The sequence below is a fragment of the Hesperophylax consimilis genome, chromosome 9, assembly GCF_061612785.1.
Source record: "Hesperophylax consimilis isolate HC1 chromosome 9, BYU_Hcon_1.0, whole genome shotgun sequence".
In the NCBI taxonomy this organism is placed as follows: domain Eukaryota; kingdom Metazoa; phylum Arthropoda; class Insecta; order Trichoptera; family Limnephilidae; genus Hesperophylax; species Hesperophylax consimilis.
The window spans coordinates 1,506,034-1,529,610 of record NC_142844.1 but is presented as its reverse complement, the minus strand read 5'-3'; the positions used below and the strand labels follow the sequence as shown (position 1 = coordinate 1,529,610).

The 23,577-nt window shown below is 33.5% G+C and overlaps 1 protein-coding gene across 8 annotated transcripts in view; it reads left to right on the top strand.

The window, feature by feature from the left end:
* LOC149420780 (CUGBP Elav-like family member 2) overlaps positions 1 to 23,577 on the top strand; it is an 864,914-nt gene that overhangs the window by 773,365 nt on the left and 67,972 nt on the right. For all 8 annotated transcript variants that reach the window (XM_089635534.1, XM_089635532.1, XM_089635533.1 and 5 more), the window contains one exon: positions 19,225 to 19,273. In XM_089635534.1, coding sequence (XP_089491660.1) covers positions 19,225 to 19,273 — 49 coding nt within the window. The remainder of the gene's footprint in view (positions 1 to 19,224; positions 19,274 to 23,577) is intronic.

Below are 23,577 nucleotides of genomic sequence, written 5' to 3'. Positions count from 1 at the left end.
TAAAAATATGTATTTGGGTACCTATCCACTACCTAGATAACCTAAAAATATGTATTTGGGTACCTATCCACTACCTAGATAACCTAAAAATATGTATTTGGGTATCTATCCACTACCTACATAACCTAAAAATATGTATTTGGGTATCTATCCACTACCTACATAACCTAAAAATATGTATTTGGGTATCTATCCACTACCTACATAACCTAAAAATATGTATTTGGATACCTATCCACTACCTAGATATCCTAAAAATATGTATTTGGGGACCTATCCCACTACCTACATAACCTAAAAATATGTACTCGGGTACCCATCCAGTACCTACATAACCAGAAAATATGTATTTGGATACCTATCCACTACCTTCATAAACTCATAATAAAATGTTGCGCATTTTTTACTTTCCAAACATCAAACGAGCTTTCTCAGAAGTATTTGCGAAAAATACTCTTTTGAGACATCCAAATTTACATTTTTCATATTACCCTGACGCAGAAATAAGCCGAGGAATAAGATTCGGACACCCGTCGTCTGCTTTTCGTTTGCGAAATGTGCTCCCGGTGTTTCTTTTCAATTTAACAACAGAGACATCTCATCTCATTCTTTAGTCTTACGTCTTATTGCAATCTCACCTTTCAACTTGTCTAAAAAGACAAATTATTTAGGGTCCAAACATTTTTTTCCTGGTTGACGTATTTAAATATGGTGACCTTTGTGGCATAGCGGTAAGCTTTTTATCTCTGGATACAGAAGTTGTAAGGAAATACCCGATGTGTACGTACCGTAGTCTATTCATGTTTTTTTAATGAAATTATGTTAATATTAATGAGTCAGCATCAGCCATCCAGAATCAATAATTTTAATTAGTTTAGGCGTATTTTATTTTTAAAACACTCTCAGCATTACTAATATTAAAAAATAAACTTAATTTTATTTGTTGTTTGAGATGTGTGATTCAACGCAAGTTTTTGTTCATAATTTCGATTCTAATAACCAATTCAATATTATATTGGTATAATTTAATATATTTACTATTATTTGTGTTATTTTTGTCAGTTTTAATCCATAATAATATCTTTTTGTGAATTTAGTTTTATCTTACGTGAAAAAACTAGGTTATTTTAAACATATATTTTTTAAATTGTCTGTTACCGCATGAATTTTATAATAATTAAATGAAAGTGATGTTTTAATAACATAAATTTTTGATGAATTTATTTGTAAATAAAAATTCAAAAAGTTCTACGTTTATACTGTGCCAAAATGTTATATTCTGGAAATCATTATTATACGTTTAATAATTGTATGAACGAGATAAAATGTGCAGAGACAATTTTCTTAAATAAGGGAAATATAATTTTGGAATTTTGAATACTCAAAATTTTCGACTTTTTAATCTAAAATGTGTTTTAGTTTTTTTTTAACTTTTTTCATGTTTGAAATTATAAAATTTATTTTTTTAAATATTAGCGTACATTTTAAACATAAAAAGTTAGTGATATCTTGTTTATGAAACTTCATTTGTTTTTACGACATCCTTAAAATACCTTGGAAAAATTCCGAGATTCGATGAGAAATTATAAAAACGGAAATTTAAATAATTATTTTTTTTTTTTTTTTATATATACAATAATATTATTATTGGGTTTATAAAAACAGTTTATATTTAAACAAGTTCTGCTGTGTAATTATTATTACGCGTGACAGCTGTTTCGCCCTCTAAAGGCATTATCAAACTGTGGGTAGCCCACTTACAGACGATACATTTATATTATTTCTATGTAGGTATTTTAATTTAAATTACTGATTTCTTAATTGATTTCTGTGTAAAAATGTTAGAAATTATTGATGGTTATTACCCAAGTAAAGTTTCCCCAATTAGTGTAATGTTTAAATTTGACTGAATGTCTTAATGTTAGTTATTCCCAAACGATGACTCATAGGGTTATTTTAATAGTATAATTAAGTACTTCAATGTGCACTCGTATTTGCACTAGGTTTGAAGATATCTAGTAGGGGTGAACGAATTATATTGGTTTGTTCATTAATTAGAATAGCTTTCGGATTATTAGAATTTTTGTTAATTTCTAACTGCTCTAAAAGATTCAGTTTACGGCCTTTGTTTTGTACGTGTAACGGAGTTGGTTTATTATTATCATTAAGTGAGTGATTTTCATCTAGGAGATGTTTGGCAAATTGAGATTGCATTTTATTATTATTTTTAAAAGATGTTCTTTGAACCTAGTGTTAAAGGACCGACCCGTTTGTCCAACATAAACAGCGTTGCATTCGTCACACTGAAGTTTATAAATGCCACTATTTTGTAATTTTAGTACCTTACTTTTTGAGTTTTTAAGAGATGATCCTAAGCTGTTATTTGTGCGGAAGGCAATATCTAAGCCACATTTTTTGAGGACTTTGGCAATTTTATTAGATGTCTGTCCGATGAATTCTAAACACCCGAATTTATTATTCGTCTTATTATTAGTCGCTGGGTAAATTAATTTAAGGTTATTTTTGTGTTTATTATTATTAATTATTTTTTCGATGTCTCTACCCTTGAAGCCATTATTTTTAGCAATAGTTAGGATTGTATTTTTTTCCTTCTCGTATGCTTTCTTGTCGAGTGGGATGTTAGTAAGCCTATGTACCATTGAGTGGTAGGCAGATAATTTATGTGACCATGGATGTAAAGATTTATAATTAATGGTCGTATCTGTAAACGTAGGCTTACGGAAAATTTCGAACGTATGTTTATTATTTTCTCTACCGATTGTTAGGTCTAAAAAATTAATTTTATTATTACACTCTCTTTCAACCGTAAAGCAGATTTTACGGTTGATGGAGTTAGCAAATGTGACAAAAAGATCTAATTGTCTGTTGGTGCCTTTCCAACAGACCGAAACAGCTGTCACGCGTAATAATAATTACACAGCAGAACTTGTTTAAATATAAACTGTTTTTATAAACCCAATAATAATATTATTGTATATATAAAAAAATAAAAAAATAAAATGGAGTTCTACAAATTAAACTTAATAACAATAATAAAAAAAAAATTTAAATAATTCATTTTAATAGTTATTTCGTTAGAATTATCAAAAAAAAACATCGTAAAAACGAATGTTTTTTATTTGATTTTGTAAAGTTCAGGCATAAATATTTAAATGTTTTCCGATCATAATCTAAAGAACTTAGTTTGACATGTTATGCAATAAAACCATATCCGAAAAAGGGTTCGGAAGTGGGAAATTTTTGCATTTAAAAGAATTTTTTATAGGCCAGATACTTTTTTTACAGGCTTATAAAAAGACTTTCTAAAAATACTTATAATCGCAAAAGCCTAAATGTGTTTTACTCATTAACGATAGTTTAATTAAAAAATGATCAAATTTTCAAACCTAAAACACATCATTTATAAAATTTAACTCACTTATAAGGACTAATTGAATGACAAAAGTGTATTTTTTAGTTAAGCCGCGCCAAAGCAAGAAATCTGTTGCAACCTTATGTCATCCCTTCAAGAAATATTGACAAAATAAGAATAAAATGTCATACTTTATTTTTACTTGTATCTTTTTTACTTCGTGACGTCGTACTAGAGTAGTTTAGCTCGTTCTGGGTGACTGACATCTGGCGGTGAAAAATTAAACTAAATAACATAGTTTCTAAAATAGTGTATGACGGAAAATCTGCCCAACGAAATAATAAAAATAAATGTGCTTAGTGGGGTAAATGTGTGTTTTATTTGAAGTGGAAGACATTATTATAATTTACGTTGAATTACCAAATTATTAAACGACATATTCATGCATTAACTTCTTCAGGATAACTTCGTATGTCGTAGTATAGATATCGCTGATCGTATATTGAAAAAATGTGTAGAAAGTCTTATTTTCAATAGAATAATGAAAATACATCATTGCATCATAGTTTTGTTTAATTTCATGCTATCAACCTCACCCGACTTTCAAGACTATTTTTTTAAATCGTTTTTCTTATAGATCAATTTTATTGTGAAACACGAATAAAAATATATCAATGCTACAAAATTCACGATTAAAATGTAATTGAGCCATTGGTTTGAGCAATTTATAACTCAAATAATTTAGTGCTTAGTGAAAAATTAAGAAAAAGCGCTAGGAAATATTTTTATTCACGCATTTTATGTCATGTTAGCCCTTAGGAAGTAATTATATTCTAAGGGTGAGTTTTAACAGAAATTAAGGGTAGGCGTCAACTTAATTCGTATTTCAAAGGAAAGCGGACTTAACTTCGATGGTAGTTAGTAGGTTTGCTACTTAAATTTTACCTAAAACGTTTAATTTACTTCGTTTGAAGGATAATTACATTTCAGATATCAAGTTATTGCCACTCGTTTTGCTTTCAATTAACGCGCTATGATATTTTTTTTTGTTTTTTATTCAACTTGGCTCTATTCAAAATCATTATTTTCTTTTTGATCTAATTTTTTATGAGTTTCTTTACTTCCCGGATGCGGCCGAGGTTTGTGTTGAAAATCATAGAACAAGCAAAATGGCATCTCGTCTTTATTTTTTGATAGTGCGATTCGACCTGCATAGTCCGATGAAAAAATCTGTGCAAATTTTTAGAAGCCTAAACTAGAGCGTTAAAGTTTTTCTTGCTTCAAGGAAACTGATGTCATCTTTATGGTAAGATGATTGGTGGGTAATTCAAAATCAGTCATGATCAATTCGTTTCAGAATGTTGCCTTCCTCGGCTTATGATGGATACCTACGTCCTACACGGTAGGAGGCTTATCAACTTATTACATTTAACTTATGATTGGATGCGGCGTAAAATAATTTCCAGCGTTCTGCGTAACTCAATCTTCTTCCACGCCCTAACTTTTGCCTTTAGCCCCTTTGAATGAGTTCTTCGCTACCGGGAACGCAGTCAGGGCCGGCTTTGTGAAAAAAAACGTACTTATTGAGATGATATTATAACATAGTAAAATATAATTAATAATTAAAATATAATTATAATTCCTCATATAAGATGAAACGGTGGTATGGAATATGATATTTTATATTTAAAATACATAATATGTATGCGGAAGATTTATAGTTTATTTTTTCTGAATCTGATTAATTGAAGCATAGATATGTAATTTTTATATTTTCATCCATAAATATTGATTTTCTAAAACAGCACTTTCCGAAATTGTTCTAACTGATTATAGTGTCATTACGAAATAAAACTCCAATGTCTCGTAAGACGGCTGTGAATAACTTTTCCGAATTCACGAATAAAAACGAACATGTCTTTTTGGCGGCACATTGTAAATCGTTGCAAAAAAATTTCTTCAAAAAAGCCTTCATTATTGATTTTTTGTTTTTGTTTCGAGATTTAAAACTAACTAACTAAGTAACCATCACGACGTTTCTCGCAGGGGTAGGCAGAGAACATGGACCGCCAAACAACTCGGTCTTGGAACACACTCCTTGCCTCATTCACATTCATACGTACTCTTCTATTATTCTGACTCTTGACATGGCCCGACTCAAGTATCTGATTCACTTGGTCGTGCCGTGTATCCCTTGAATGTCGTTTTGTTGTAAGAATAAAACAAAATTCAAAATACCCTAGTGGTGCCATATAAACCAATAGCTGTCAAAAATATTCGATTTCTAAAAAAAATGTTCTAACATTATACAGATCGACATAAATTGTGCAGCGAAGGACGACGCAGCTATAAAAGTTAGATATCTAAAACAAAGTTCATTCTTGCTTTGGTTCCTCATATGGCTGCCAGCACAATAATATTGTAGATCCAACATTTTGTGAGGAATCTCTGTTATGAAATTAATTTAAATTTGAAAGGTAAAAATATTTTAAATGTAGTTGCAACTATGCTTCTGCCGCAAACAATACTCTTACAACATTCTTCGTTTATGTGAATGGAGGTGAGGCCTACAACGAAGCAATCAATGGATGTAAATAAACGATTCAAGTTTTTCGATATTCTAGAAGCCGCCCCTTATTTCGACCGCCCATGTTCACCGCGCATATTGCGCGCAACGAACGGCGGCCCTGCGCAGAACTCACACATCTTAATGTCGTGAGGATCAGAATTAATGCTAAAAAGTATATCACGAAAGCAGCGGGTACTAATTTGTTTTCATCTTCGCACCTGACTGCTGTCAAATTATGAAGAGGTCTTGAGTTACATGATGACTTATTACGTACATACATTATTGAGAAACCGTCCTGCTAGCGAGAAACTGAATAATGTCGATTATAACTTTACATAGCCTAACTGTAGTTAATATACTATAAGCCGCAATATAAATTCATCTCTATAACTTTCATGCATTAAAATAAAACAGTGAATATAAAATAAATTAATATGGTGACAAGTCAATGGCTAAGTTAGCATCGCGTCTGGTTCCCAGCAAGGCGTCGTGAGTTCAATTTCTCGGCGGCTAAGTCCTCCATCACGACGCAAATTAACATTTTCCGCTTGCGATGTTGGTAGTAGGAGATTTTTGTCTTTCCTTAGTATATATACACGGTGTCCGGAAACTCGTAGTACAAGCGGGAAACTGGAGAATCTACACCACATGGGGAACCCAAATAAACTTAAAGTTTTTTGATTTGAGCATTTTCACAAAAAAAAAAAAAAAACAAAAAAAAATATTTTTCGGCTATTTTAGGGTTAAAGTTTTTTCTGGTGTTTAGGGTTGAACAACAGATGTTTTAACCCTGCAGAGCAGAAATATTTTATGATTACACCGGATTAAATGAAGGGTGATTTCAAAATAATGCTTCAAATCCGAGTTTCTTCATTTGTTTTACTTTCAAATAGTTTTAATTAGTTGGGTACTTTGATCTTCAGTAATAATTTATAAAAATTTGATTAAAAAAAATAAATAAATAAAAAATAAATCAACTCCTAGCTCGATTTACTTGATAACGAAAGCTCAAATCAAAAAAAAATACACTACAAAATCGACTCCAAATGTGATGTAGATTCACCAGTTTCCCGCTTGTACTACGAGTTTCCGGACACCCTGTATATAAATGGAGCGAAGCTAGCATTCCACGGTTCACCAATCCTGATGTATGGCAGTGAGGCAAGAAACTTGAAAACGGAATGCTTTAGAAATGAGATCCCTGGGGCGTATGCGTGTTAAAACCGTGTATGACCGTGTTAAAAATGTGGAAATTGATTTATTTACTTGTTTACGTTATTTTTAAAGGCTTATATATAGGAACAGTAATTTTAAGGCTTAGATGGTTTAGGAATGTAGAGAGAATGGACGAAAAAAAGAAGTGTAAAGTAAATTATAAAAGAATTTAAGGAAGACCATGGCACGATCAAGTGCATCAATCAATTAGTGAGTCGGACCATGTAAAGAGTTTCAATAACAGAAAAGTATGTATTAGACGATGTATGGATGTGAATGAAGGAAGAAGTGTGCAGAAGTTGTATGGCGGTCTATTCTCTCCGCCTACTCTTGCGGGGAAACGGCATGCTGGTTAGTTAGTTGGTTCGTTACAATAAATTCATTTTAATATTTAATAATACAATTACCATCACTTTTTAGTTTTGCTTGGTATTATTTGCAAGTTATTGCCTTGCGTGACATTTAGTTCCACAAACTAAACACAAAACAGTAAAGATTTATTTGTTTACTTAATTATTTGTTTTGTTTTTACTGCAGTGTTCATCTAACTGGGTCACCGGTGACCTGTTCTGAGGTGAACAATAACATTACCGCGTTTGGCAGATTTATATTTAATTTACCTAAACAAATGTCAATTAATGTTATTTGTGTATACAATCCTACACACGCTATCAACTTATTTATTTCGGTCTTTTCGTCGACTTGTACGATATTCAACACTATTTTCTTATTCAATAAATTGGCACATATTATGGAACAAACAATATGACGTCTTTTTCTATGTTTTGACATACAAATAGATATTAAACTATTTGAAAGCTCTGTAATTATATTTAAAAAAAACAGTCGCGTTTACCTCAAAATTCGACGCAGAAAGATCTGTACAAATTTCATGTCGCTAGAAAATTTTGCTGTTAAGATATCACTGAGAGACCGAACGTATATCAAAATCATCAGTTTAAAGGGGTAGTACATGTTAAAAATCTGGCAGAGGTAGTAATAATTACAAATGTAAAACCGTTACAAATTATCATGTAGTAGGTGTATCTATCCTAAAATAATAAACTGTGAAAATTTCATAATATAATAAGTTCTTGTAAATATCGTTGTGCTTATTAAATCGTACGTTTTAAGTGCAAACCTTAAATAAATCATTTAATTAAATTAATTTTATCCTTTTTTTCATAAGCCACATTTATATGACAACGGGCGTCGAGGCTCGACGTTTCATTTATAGAGCACACACGCTGTTTTCCGTGTCTCAATCTTCTGTTTACTCTCCGTGGCATCCGAGACATTTTATTATTTTTACTTTAAAGAGGAAAACAAATATCTCCGAGCGGCGGAAAAAATATCAGCCGAGAAGACCGCCTTTTCGTAAAGATTGACAAAATCTTCACGTAATCAAATAAAATTTGAAAAAGTCAAACGGGGAGAGAAATTTGCACAGATTTTTAAACGAAATAGTGCCTTTGTATAAATTGGAACGCTCGCTGTGCTACAAAACATGCCAAAGTGGTAGAAATACTTTCAGTGTCGCCCTTGTGAATCGTAACGTTGCTTGAAGTGGTTTTATCCATATTTAGTGACCAGATTTAAACATCCAGCCACATACTAATCTTCCTCTACCCCATATTATTTTCCAGCGTTTTGGACAGCCTTGCCATACTGTGTTACAGTGTCCATCATTGGAGTAACACCCTTACCATACTGTGTTACAGTGTCCATCATTGGAGTAACACCCTTACCATACTGTGTTACAGTGTCCATCATTGGAGTAACACCCTTATCATACTGTGTTACAGTGTCCATCATTGGAGTAACGCCCTTACCATACTGTGTTACAGTGTCCATCATTGGAGTAACGCCCTTACCATACTGTGTTACAGTGTCCATCATTGGAGTAACACCCTTACCATACTTTGTTACAGTGTCCATCATTGGAGTAACACCCTTACCATACTGTGTTACAGTGTCCATCATGGGAGTAACACCCTTAACATTACCTTACTTTACCTTAGACACGTATTATATTAACTAATATATTTTGTAGGAAATGGTAAGAAGTGGGTGTGATATACTTATTTGGAGAGATGAAGTTAATACGCATTAGACAAATAAGTAGTGAATCATTCTTTAACCAAAAGCGTAATTATTAGAAAAAAGTATGTTCAAAATTATTAGTTGATATTAATTAAGGGTGTTAATCTAAAACGTATTACATTTTGTTCTAATATATCCTACCAATCAGGAAATATTATAAATAATTGTCAATTAAATAATAATTAAAGTTTGTTATTATTACAATTACAATTTCAAAAATTGTTTTTAATTACACTTATCAACATATTTTGGAAGCTGATGAAGGAATCATTGGTTCCGAAACATGTTATCAATAAAAACATTGGTTAAAATCATGTTTTCACTATTATTTTAATCAAATTGACGCAAAAATGCAAATACTTTTACAATAAATTATTAAATAAGAAATATATTTTAAATTATCAAAATAAATCACAATCAGTGATCGCCATTACCTAACACTTTTTTAAATATGTTATCAGATAAAACATACGTGATAACGATGTGTAAAGTGATTAGGTGTGATAATCTAGTATGATTAATTGCGATATGTTGAAAAAACGTGAAAAAACTCACGCAACTATTTTTAAGGCACTATGCCTTGTCTGTCCGCTGCTCTAAAAAAGATTAGTTTAGATTAAAGTCAAATATTTTCGTATTTATAGAAGATGTCGCCGTCAACATCACAGTGGCTGTCATTAGAACCAAGAAAGCTCACATTTCGTCGTACTGATCCATATTGTATTGTCATCTAGCCAACACTGTCTCCTTTCCTCGGAATAATAGGCCAACGAAATGATGTGTCACGTATTATGTTATGCAGACCTATGACGGGAAGTGAGGTGATCAATTATCGTTAGGATTGGATTGTTTCGTGACAAATCATATTTTCGTTGTTGTGTACATATTACTGAAAAAGAAAAAAATGATTACCTTCCTGATTGTATTAGGGAACTATTTAAAATATAACAAAGTGTTTTTGGAAAATATACAGAAAATAGAGACACGCATTTTATATACAATTACTTTGTAGTAATTTCGTAATTCAGTTTCCAAAAATGGAAAATAATGCATTTTAACAGTTTTAATTAAAACCAATTGTCACTTGGCGGCCATTGTTATTCATGTCAAAGTTTTAAGGTTCTTAGGTCGTCAGTTTTGGTTTAATTAAAACATAAATAAATAAGTAAACTAGCCTAAAAAAACAGTTAAACATTATTATGTCAAAACATGGCGTGAAGGAAAGACGAAAAATTATCAATTTTTATTAGATATTAAATAGCTACTTAAATACATTGTTTTCTATTTTCCGATATCTGAAATTCTTACTTCTTGTTGTTATCTAACGAACACAGATTTATTTATCTATTTAAAATGAGTAATAACCATGTTCGTATTTTCTGTACATTTCTCTATTTTTGATAGCAAATTTGCTTACAACTAGTAACATAACTCCGAACATAATCCTTCGCGCAATGTCGATTGATCCGACTAGACTGGTCCCAACAATTGCGATGCTCATGCGCTCTGGCGGAATAAAAAGGTACCATCAAACACGGCTACCGTCTTGACAGGATTGAATGGACACGGAAAACACAAATTTCTTTGTGTTTTTTGAGTTGATTTTTTACTAGAAATTAATTTAGGATATAATTAAGTGATCGGATTTAAGCAAACCATCTGGAAGTGTAGCCCAGAAAAACTCTAAGACTTCATTTTCCTTTCTTCATCACTCTATTTCTAATGGCTTTACAATCTTTCGGAAACAATAAGATTGAAATAGTTCCTCTAGCTCCGTATGGTTCTCTTAGGTGGAATCAAATAACAAAACAAACTTTTTCTTCCTTGACACCAGATATCTGGTAAATAATTAAGTTACTTTTTTATGTGAAACCGCACTGTCCCAATTGCTCCCAATCGTCTCGAGTCAATCATCCCCAATTGGGGATGCAATAGTCTTACTGGCTTTTGTGAGGCTGAAGTTAGTTGGGTGGCGACGAAGAGAAAAATTAATGCGGGAAAGTACCTGGCTATTCAGATCTGGTCACCTAACACGGCCAAACCCATTTCAAGCAACGTTTCAATTCTGAATGGTGATCTCGCACCAGGGCGATACTGGAAGTATCTTCCGCTCTGAAAAATACCATAATTATACTATATATTATTTTTAATGGGAATTTAGTGAAATAACAGAAATTAGTCAAATAAAATTTACTTGCGCACGCCGTGATTTGAACCCGCGACCAAAAACCCGCGTGAAAGCCACTAATAGTTAGTAATAGTGAATGTAATATTTTCAATTTTAAAACAAATAAATATCTTAAAGCAATCCATCTCGCAGCACTGTCACCGTCGCCCGACTTAGTGTTCCGCTATTTGCGTGGTTTCGACATAAAGATAGCAAGTGTTTTCTATTGTTCTTTGCCCGTGGGGCTATTTTCACATCACTCACGGCGATTAACGACTCCGGTCACTCCGGACAACGTGTGCCTGTCCGGAACGTACGAACCGAGGAGTTTGTTCAAGAGATTGCAATCCGGATTATCCATATGTCGAAAAGTCCGGATTTTTCCGAGTGAAATCAGAATTTAAAAGATTAAGACGATGGATGAAAGTAGACTGAATGCTAAAGTGTGGAGATCCCTAAGATGTGGGATAAAACTATGTATATATAAATTGTTTTGAAAACAAACTGGTTAAAACATTATTTTTCATATATAGTATTATGAAATATATATGTATTATATAACTGAAGCAATACTAGATTTTTAGTAGTGTGACTGTGTAAAAAATGTGAGGACCCGGAAATAATGTCTGGCTTATGGATAAAATTTAGTAAATGACGCTTAGATAGTTTAGACATATAGAACAAATGAACAAAGAAGAACATATGAAGCGGAATTGAATTATAGAATTTGGTTCACCCGAGGAAGATAGTATCATCAATCAAGGGAATGAAATATTTGAGTCAAGTCATGAGTCAGAATAACAAAATAGCATTAACTAGACGATGTATGAATTTGAACAAAGCGAGGAGTGTAGGCCGAGAAAGAGTGGCGGTCCATCTTCTCTGCCTATCCCTACCTACTTATTTTTAATCAGTTTTGTAATAGTCAAAGGAAATTAAATTTTATCCGGAAATCCTAAAATCCGGATTATTTTCAGAAAATCGGATTTGAAATCCCTAGCTTTTTCGGCTGATTTTCGACTTAAGCATTTGAGGGATGGCCGAACGTTCCCAACTTAATTACTCGAGATCACTCTTCCTCTCCTAGGCCGAGCCGAAACACAAATTAATCGCCGGCCCCTACAAATTGGACAAATTATCACATTTGCATTTTTAAAGCAATTTAATCTGTTTAGCAATTTAAGAACACTTTATTATAAACGCTAACTTCAGGTGCGCTCAATCAAAATTTGCAAAAAATATTTATTTAGCAAAATGGGTCGTAAAACTAAATTGCACATTTAAATGATGTACTCGTAAATTTTTTATTAAAAAAAACTTTTAGTTACTCTGGCTTTGCCAGAGATACAATATTTTAATCCTATTTTTTTAAATTATTATGTATTTATGGGACTCGTAATATTTACGGCCTCCGCGGTGTAGGGGTAAGGCTCTCGACTAGCAATCTGGCAGTCGCGGGTTCAAATCCCGGTGAAAGCTATTACACAATTTATTTATTTAAAATAATGTGCTGTGTATTTGCGAATTATTTGCTGTATAAATGGAAGATTCGCTCAGTAACGCGCTGTTGGAATACCACCATTCAGAATTGAAACGTAGTTTTAAATGGCTTTAGCCGTGCTTGCTATCCAGATCTGAATATCCAGGCTCTTCCCCGCCTTCCTCTTTTCCATCTCCTTCCCCTCACCAACACTTTCAGCCTCACAACATCCCTCAATCGGGGATGCCAAGTCTCACTGGCTTGGTTGGGAGCAGTTGGGACATTTGGTTGGAGCAGTTGGTTGGGACCAGTGCGTTATTCACATAAAAGTAAAATTGAAAATATAGCGTCTGATTTTAATCATTATTTCACAGCTCAGTAGGTTGTAATGGAAATGCAAGTTTAAAATAGTTACTTTGACCTAGAGACTCCTTTTTTCTTCTCCTTTTATTTTGTACTTCGCTCCTTATTTCACGGTATCAAATTTCTTTGTCCTAATATTATTAGATGTGTGTTAGTTGGACCGCCCCTCGCGACCGGAATCCGCCGTTGCCGCTGAGTGATACACGCCCGCTGCCGCTGCACAGTGGGCAATATTGCTAAATAATTAGCATTTATTTAATAAATAAAAATGTATTCATTTTTAGCAGGTTTTACTTAGACTCATTGTTTCACCAGATTGCAATATTAGAAGCAATGTTGTTTTTATTATATAATTTGAACTTTGAACACAAGAAAATAAAATACTTACTTCGTAACTAAAATTACAATAGATACAAAATACAAGAAAGAAAACTATAGTAAATAATACTGAAACTCTTTATATAAATGGGCGATTGCACCCGTCAAAACCCTATCGTTACAATTTATCCAATTGCACCGAGGAAAAAAGTTGTGGCTTGAAAGCTCGTATCGTTTGGGATCAATGGAAATAGTGACGTTGACCAAAAGTAATATTCACCATTTGCTTTAAATGTAATACTATTATTATTTTGCTTCGACAATTGAGCTAAATAGTACTCTTAACTAAATTCGTTCCTGCCCCACTGTGCGGTGTCCGCAGTGAGTGCGCGCCGGACGGAAATACCCCGCGGACGTACCGCGCGCGCCGCGACCGACGGACAATGCCTACTTAATGTTACAATGGACGCGCGGCGCTGCGACAGTTCGACGGCGGCGGCGGTCAATCAATCGATCGACATGTGACAAAAAAACGAAAGCCGTGCAATTTTTTGCGTCCTTTTTATGGCACGTTTCGCTTTCCGGAATAGACTTCCTGTAGATTAGACGGATGTTCCAACGTTTGGTGAATGTGACTGTCTTTTCTAGGGTTTTTTTTTTGTTTTGAGTAAATACAAATTTACGTTAATCTGCAAAATTTCCTATAATATAATGAACCTCCGTTGATTTTCCTTATTATTTTAAGTCTGTATCCCCAGAAGTGAAACACTTTATTAATGGTGAATGATCTCCATTCAGATTCGAAACGTTGCTTAAAATGGCTTTAGCCGTGTTTGGTGACCAGATTTGAAAATCGTTCTCCACCTTCCTCTCCCCAATCTCCTTCCCCTACTCAAGGTGGGGCGGACGGCCTGGCTTTGTGTTTTATATAAATCTAGATAAATTTTTATTCTCAGATTGATGAAATTTTGCATACTTGACATTCAAAACAATAGTAAGGTGACTGTCTACAAAATATTTTGAAAAACCATCTCAAAAATGCATTTTAAAAGATTTGTGAAATTTTGGAAATGCTTATAATTTGACATAAATTACGAAAAAATGCTCATATGTGCTCACGGCCAAAAGTCTCGAAAATCCATATAATCCGATGCCTGGTGTATTATTTCTGATTTTTTCATCCGTAATAATCTGCAGTCAATCTTAAATAAGGCAATTACGGTTTTAATCCAGCAATTCAGCATCTCAATTACAAACTTCATTAATTTAATTGTTTTTCGTCTGTTCCGAGTGCCTTTACCAAAGTGTGCGTTTGCTTTTACCTATTAGTGTACTCTATCTTAAGAACTTCCTGAACATTTGCCGGCTTTGCGGATTGTGGTCATGGCCTGCGAAGAAAGCCAAGTCTGCATCACAATTTGAAATTAATTCTGATGCACATCGAGATTATTACCTACCACGCTACATGATGAAGCTACAATACTAAAGTGTCAGTACTAAAGCTGAGGCCAAACGAGCGTTATTTACGCTGCATTCGTTTTCATTTTTCACGAAAAATTCTCGTTTGGCCTCAACCTTGCAATTAATAATAATCTAACTTATATCTATCTATCTATATAATACTAATTGTTCTCTGAACGGTGGTACCGACGTCGCGTAATGTTGGTTACTCCGACTTGAGTAACAGTCGCAACACTCTCTAACGGAATTAAAAGGTACTATCAAACACGGCTACCATCTTGACAAGATTGACCGGACAAACAAATTTATAGACACACGAAGTACAAAGTGGCTGAGCCAAAACAAGACTTCGCTGTGCTTTGTCTCAATAAAGCGTATTGTCTGTGGAGGCAGGCGGTGGCAGTGTTGTGGACGTGCGTGCAGTATGGCTTTGTTTTTTTATACAAATCTACAGTTTTATTCCGAAATTCATAAAATTTTGCACACTTGACGTTCAAAATAAGAGGAAAATTTCTGTCTACATCGGGTTTCTAAAACTTTGCGTAAAGTCCAGACAACGCCATCTCTGGTCCGGAGCCCCTAAATACCTGAAAAAACCCTTGACTCTGTGCAGAAACGGGCGGTCCGTTTGATAGATTCCCCAATCTTAACAAACGGACTGCAATCTTTAGAGCACAGGCGTCAGGTAGGTATGCTGTCCTTGTTCTATCGGTATTACAATGGAAGATGCTCTGAGGAACTAGCGTCATTGATCCCTTCGGCACCGGTGCGTAGTCGGGATACACGCCAAACGCGCGCCCAACATTTGTACACGGTTGACATTTGTCACATGAGAACGGGTCGCTTCTACGATTCGTTCTCAAGTTCAACAGCTCGGCTGTGGACCGAACTGCCGGCCTCTGTGTTTCCTCCCTCCTACAACATGGGACTCTTCAAGACCCATGTTCACTCCTTACTCTCCACAAAAGACACTCCACACAGCATCCCCAAAGATGACATAGGCCCTGAGGGAAATTATTTTCTTCAGGGCCTCCTGTGTGGATTTAATATAAAAAAAAAAAAAAAAAAAAAAACGCCGAGAACTTCAACTAGTAATAAACGATAATAACTTTTATACCGCCCTTGAGGTGGTTTTTCACAAAAACGGCGCTATGGAAACTATCCAAATATTATTATTATCATAACGGATTGATTCACATCGAAGAAAAACAATCTTTGAGCTCCTATTTTGTATTTTATATTTCCGAAATGTTTTATTACATATTAGCAATATACATCTTTCTCATATAAATTTGGAAAATTTAAACATTATTTCTTACGCCGTACTTTACATAGAATGTTATGTGTACCTTGATGGTGGTTAAATTTGCATAAGTTATGTGATAATAATGAAAAAAATATGAACATACCATTATTTACTCAATTTTAATATTTGCCTTCCGTTATGAGTTTAGATAATATTATCAAGTTATATTATAAAATAAGTACACTATATAATAAGCAGTAATTGTTGATTGAAGTACTAGTACATATTGAATTATTTGGCGTGTTGGAAATAAGCCGACGTGACTCAGTGGTCCAGAGCGTCTGACCGGACATCAGAAGGCGCGGGTTCAATTCCCATCGGCGGCATTTATTTTTACTCGGGAGATATTTTCAATTTGTATTTAAATTACAGGCGACTAATTATTGCTTATAATAATTTATATATATATTGCAGTTGTATGTATGCACGCAAATTATTATTGATAAAGCAGGATAGGTAGGCAGGTAAGGGTGTATATAATGGGGGGGGTGTAGGGTGTTTAATATATATTTTATTATTTTCTATTAAACTTTTAGAACATTCCAAACATATTGGAACACGTGTAATCTACAATGACGAAATGCGAAAATATTAGAATTGTCATGAACACGTGTTCCGAAATCGCGATAACCTATACCCGGAAACGTATCAATTCATTCCTTATAGGCTTGCAATCACGGTTTTAAACGGGTTACGTATATTTGAAAAGATTCTTAATAAATTAGCAATATTTTATTTAGCTAATTTTTCTACGTTTGGTTTCGGGTGCAACCGTCTTTTCTACCTACCAACAACCATATGAAAGCCTTTTGTTTATGATTTTGATACCGAGTTTAAAACTAAATCAACGTCATAATTTTAAAATGTGTTTTTATTATTCATAGATGTTTATATTATTCATTTGATGGCTACGTACGAAAAATAATGATGACACAAAGCACATGTGTTATAACTGCATAATAACCATTCAACACGGTCATAACATTACTTTGCATCTCTTGACAGTATAACACAGCTAAGCTGATAGTCCACCGTGCAACAAAGGAGTGCCACAAGAAAATATGCAAAACAGATGGACATACTTTTTACTAGAGATCTTCAGTAGTCATTTGTGCAAAAGTTTCACCACAGGAAAGCAAAATTCATAATGCATATTTATGATTTCTCCTATCTTTCATCAACCAGGTCAAATGACGAAAGGTTATGAAGGCGTACCTTTTGAATATATTATTATTTCTTCTACCTAACTGCTGCCTCATTTATGGAAATCGTCTTACTTGTAATATATAATACGGAGGGATAAGAACTAAGAACAGGTTAGTATAAAACGTTACACATAATCACGCGCATGCATACTGCGTATACCGGCAGAACAGACAGGATTAGGGACGTATTACTATGATATTAATATGGATATCGCGGACTTTCTTAAAAATCTGGTTGATTTAACAAATAACGAATGGTCACATATTGAAAATGTAAAAAAGCAGTAATACCCATTGGCAGCACTATCAGAGGAACATTTTTAATCGATTTACCAAAGCAAATGCGGAACGCATAATCAAATTAACCAAATCTCGAAGCAATTCAAAGCTGACCTGGTCCATGACATCGCAAATGTCATCATAAGAAACGTGAAGTTGGCAACTAAACGCGAAATTTAAAAATGACCATGTTTTTGAGTATTGGAACAAAATGGTTTAAAATAAATCTTGTTTGAATATTATTATGAGTAAATATTTTAACCCTAGCAGTATACGGCCCTCCTCACCGTATAGCTAAACCAGTGCTGTAGCGACGTATTAGGGAATCTTTATGAGTGAGACTGCAAATTTTGCTCGACTGTATCGACTTATCGTTGCCTTACCTTACCAAGTACCGATACTCTTTTTTACTGCCACCACTCGACAAATTCCCACAAACGCTATTTCTGTTGGGATAAGTTGGGTTAAGACAGGCACAAGCAATGCGATCGTAAAAATGTCGATGCAGTCGCACATTTTTTTGTATTACATTTTGTACATAAATTTGGACTGTTTTTGTAATGAACCTACCTTTTTAACCTTAAAATGATTGAATCTTATAGTGATGCGTAAACATGCAACGCCATTGTCATGTAGGATGTATTTGTATATTAATGATAAAAATTGATGGAAAAAAATATAATTTACTGCCATCTAATTCAAACTCTATTTCGTCAAAACAATTGCGTTGTAGCTAAAAGTCTAGTACTGGGGGGTTTATCTTAACATGACGTACCGGAACCAACTAGACACAAGATAATTATTTGTGGAAATTTACTGACTTCTATCTATTCTTAGAGTATCTTTGGTTTGTGGTAAGAACGTAAAAATATACTATTTATAAATATATTTTAAAGAAATAATAAAATGTTATTTACATTGGGTTTTTACATATTAAGATATTTGAATACTACTCTTCCATAGAAGGCGTTAGCTTGTGTTTGGAAGAGAAGTTCACAGTACATTATTGTAGTTATTTATAAGTCATTAAAATATTATAGTTATTACGTGCTGTAGTAAGTACATTACAATGATAAAGTAAAACATAATTTATTTATTTATTGCATCTCACTATACATAAATCGTGTTTTTTTCTCATATAAATCAACTCATTATAAATATTCATAAATTAATAATATATTTCTCATAAAAATTACATTATATGTTTGGTATATGTGATATAAGTGTTAGTAGTTAAAGTACATAAGGAATATACTTTATACATAAAATGGGTTATGTATTTAGCAGTGGTATTATTTGTATGGAGGTACCTACCACCTTATTTAGAATTATGGTTTTGTATTATTTAAAGTACAATAAACTAATGTTATTTTATTCGTTTTCAGATGCACCACCCCATCCAAATGAAGCCTGCCGATAGTGAAAACAGAAATGGTGAGCACATTAATTTATTTTATTATATGCTAACCTCAAAATTTCGTGCTTTACTCAAATCCTTGCAATTTATGCAAATCCAGTGGCAAAACGACAAACTCCCGGGCCCCGGGTAAGTTGTGAAAATTATCCCCTCCCATGCATATATATATATTATATATTACGAACGCACGTAATAATGCAATAACACATTTTTACACAATGTTACCAAACATTTCACAATTCACTATTTGCTACATGTAAAGTAAATTTGTTGATGTCCCTTTTATGGCAGACAAATACGTGCAGCTTGTAATTTTTTTGCTTCGATTGTGATGACAGCGCATCAGTTACCTGCAATAATCCTAGTTAAATCATGTCAACTAGCGCATTTGCGCCGCAGGAGAACATGTTTCATTTGCAAATGAATAATACATTAATATATTTCATAAAACCCAGCGCAAAGCCAAGAAACAGGGTGTGTTGGCATCACCCTGTGTGTGGCATGAATTGTGAGTACTTGCGTATATTTAACATAACTATAATAAAAAATTCCAATTGACTATCATTACATGGGTGCTTTCACGTCCTAGCCCCGGCCGATTGCCTAAACTGTCCAGACGGTCGTTACGCCACTAAGCAAACACTCATAATAAGGCATTTTTCTATATGTATATGATGCCCATATAATGTTCACAGTTTAATAGCTTACCGTTGGAATGTTGTTACTATTACTAGCAACATTGAAAGGTGCAATTACTTAATGATAATATTGTCACGTGTGCATCGTAATGAATTCTTGAATGTAATTTTTCCATCATCCAACAGATAAAATCAATCTTATGTATTTCATTTACCTTGAAGTGATACAAGTTTGTAAGATTGCATGTAGACAATATAAACACATTGTTTAGATCATCAAGGACATCTCCGCCGGCGGTCAAGAGAGGAACTATTTTTTTTACCCACAATATCGACATTAGCGACGCCCCCGATATTCGTGTATATTTGTATATTTATTTAGTTTGTACGTACCCATTATAACGGTAATTATTGCTGACGTACATTTCTACTATTTACCAATAAGAACTTCCATTGCTCTAGTCACAGGTGCTAATGAATTGGAAAGTTATGGGAGAATAGCTCCGTTATTCAGAGTGCTTTAATTACTGCTTTTATAATGTACCTGCATACACAAATACCTGAGTAAACTAAACTTCATAAAACGAAGTGAAATAAGTACGCAATTCATTAAAAAATTAAAACATATACTCTGCAAGAGACGATGACAAGCTTTAAACCTGTAAGTTTATCGTAGTCAATATTGTATTATATATAGCCCTCACTTACTCAACCTACATCACCTAATTACCTTCTACATACGAATTATAATTACTCGACCAAAAAATTATTTTTAATTGTTACAACAATATCAGCAGCGAGTTATTTAGATATTCGCTTGTACCCTAGATTGCATGCAGTTGGCAATACAATCTCAGAAATAGTATATTATGTACATCGTGTTCCAAAGTACAGAATATGGTTACAAGAAGGCTATAATAACATACTCTTCTGCATTGGATCTATTTTATAATTTCTATAACTAATTTTACTTCTTGTTTACTGTTCCACTAATTTATATGTATATCACATTTTGTAATGGCTTGTATGGGTGATATAAATAAATAAGATAAGGAAAACAACAAATTGACGGCCTCCGTGGTCGAGGAGTTAGACTCTCGACTAGCAATCCGAAGGTCGCGGGTTCAAATTCGGGTTCCGGTTTAATTTGTGTTGTATCATCATTTATTAATTTTTAATAATATGAGTTGGAATATACTCTCAGTATTGCCCTGGTCTAAGACCACTATTCACAATTAAAACGTAGCTTGAAATAGACAAGGTCTGAGTAGCCAGAGACTCCCAACCTTCCTCTTCTTTATCTTCTTCCCCTCCCACTACCTTCAGCCTCACACATACCCTAATTGGGGGTGCCATAGTCTCGCTGGCTCCTGATAGTTGGGACACTTTTACGTTATTCACATCAAAAATTGCAATCTACGTTATTTTTTGCTTTCTACAACAGACGTCTTATAATTTAACAAACTCTTTATACTCACAAGGGTAATATGATAGATGCGAGGGTGGTTTTTCACTAAGCATGGCTAATGTCATTTTTTTTAAACTCTGCTTGAAAGGACTTGCTTTGTTGACAATGTTATGAAAAATAATTGTGTTTTTTTATCAGTTAAACTCAGCGAAAACGTTCTCGTTCATTGGCTGTCGGTGCGAATCAAATTTGGAGTTGTATTGACGGATATTATTGGGCGGAAATGTATAAATATAACCAACATTCAAATTGAATTACTTCGGTACCTGAAGAGGTTATTCAACTTACAATGTTTTGAACTAGTTATTTAATAATGAATAATAAATTAGATAGGGAAGAAGATAAAGCTCTTTCTTTCAAAATGACCCCCTTGAATTGCCACCCTTTAAAATAATCCTCAAAAATATTTTCTTAGTCATTTTACATTTTCAATTAAAATTGAAACAGACCAACAGATTAGCATTATTGTATGTAATAAACTAGGCGAGGTTGCCAGCGTTGCGATATCATGTAGATAGTAATTCTCCTCTTATGTTGAACGTCAAGTGTGCAAAATTTCATCAAATAATATCAAAAATCTAATTGAAGTGGTTTTAAAGGGGGGTAGGGATGGTTTTTCCAAATATCTTGTCAATCTCACATTCTAATATAAACACATACGTTCCTATTTACTTATTTCCAGGCTTGTGCGTAGTGAAGATATCTAATGGACATTTTCTCTCTGTTTTTCATCACTTCCACAGTAATTTATTTTAAATTATACAACTGCATAATGTATGTCTGGAGAAAGAGAAGAAATATAATGCGTATTCCCTTCATTTTTTAACTTTGTTAAATCTTTTAAACGTGATTCTTGTATACAAGATGTCCGGCGGTTAAGTGCACAAACTTCGGTAGGTGATTGAGTAGAGAAAAAATAATATTCTTCGATGGAAAAATATTTTTGTATGGGAAAAGACAATGGAATTTCTAAAAAAGTTATTTATCTTTTTTTACTTCTTCCATCATGTAATTAATAACCTCCCGAAGTTAATGCACTCAACCTTCTGAAACACTGTATAATGTAACATAATTCAAACACAATGATTTTTAAGTTGAATTTCGTTCAAGATGTCATCTACAATATAAGTACTGCACTGTGCACTGAGAGCTCCGTTGTAACCTTAATTTGTTTATTTTAGACTAGCTGACGTGTACCCGGCGTTGTACGGGGTAGTGAATGATTTTAGTAAAGTTTTTAGGTTTGAATTCTAGGATAAACAGAGACTTTTCTCTACTTTCTATAAATTTATTATATATTAACTTTTCAGAAGAAATTTTCCAATGCATAGTGAAAACCCTATTAAAATCCGTTGCGTAGTTTAGAAGAACTGAGCGCACAAATAGACATACACGGATAGCGACTTTATTTTATACTATTTAGAGATGGTCATATTTGAGTCATGGGACGAGGTTACAGCGAAGCTTTGTGACTTCAGACACTTTTCCTTGGATAATTCACCACATTCAAAGGAATAAGTTTATATAAATAACGCCATTAAGGTAATGGATATTTTATTGAAGAGTGTGTGTATTATTATACCATTTGTGTTATTTGAATATCTCCCTTATGTAAGGACTGCCTTTTGCGATCATAAAAACAGGATCAGAAAACCCTTTTCAATATTATAGCTGAATATTTTCCTTTCCTTTGACCCTTAGGAAGTTCGGAAGTCCCTTGTTCCGCGTGGTATTGGGCGGGCGGTGAATTGACTAAAATCACTGTTCTTTCCTCTCCCTTGAAAAAATTCATTCCGAATTATCTGGCTTCCTTCCTATTACATAATGCTGAGTGGATTAAAAGCTTGGGTCTTAAATTCATTATTTCCTTCCTTTCTTACAGACCCCAGAGACTTAAATTTCTGATTAACGTCTGTGCTACAGAAATTATTTTTGAAGATATGAAGTTAGTTTGCCCAATATTTCTCAGGTCCTTAATAATTGATCATATATTTTTATACAAGGTATATAATTCTTCTCGCGTAGTCTGCTTCTGTCATCACGGCAGAAGCAGAATACGCGTTGATAAACTACGGATCGCTTTTTATTTTCTCGAAAACGCGGAATAATTATTCTGTGTAAATAATTATTTTTATTTAAAAACATAACTACCGCCTTATGAATAGAGTGAGTATTTTTGCGCCACCTTGTACAACACACACGATACAGCACATCT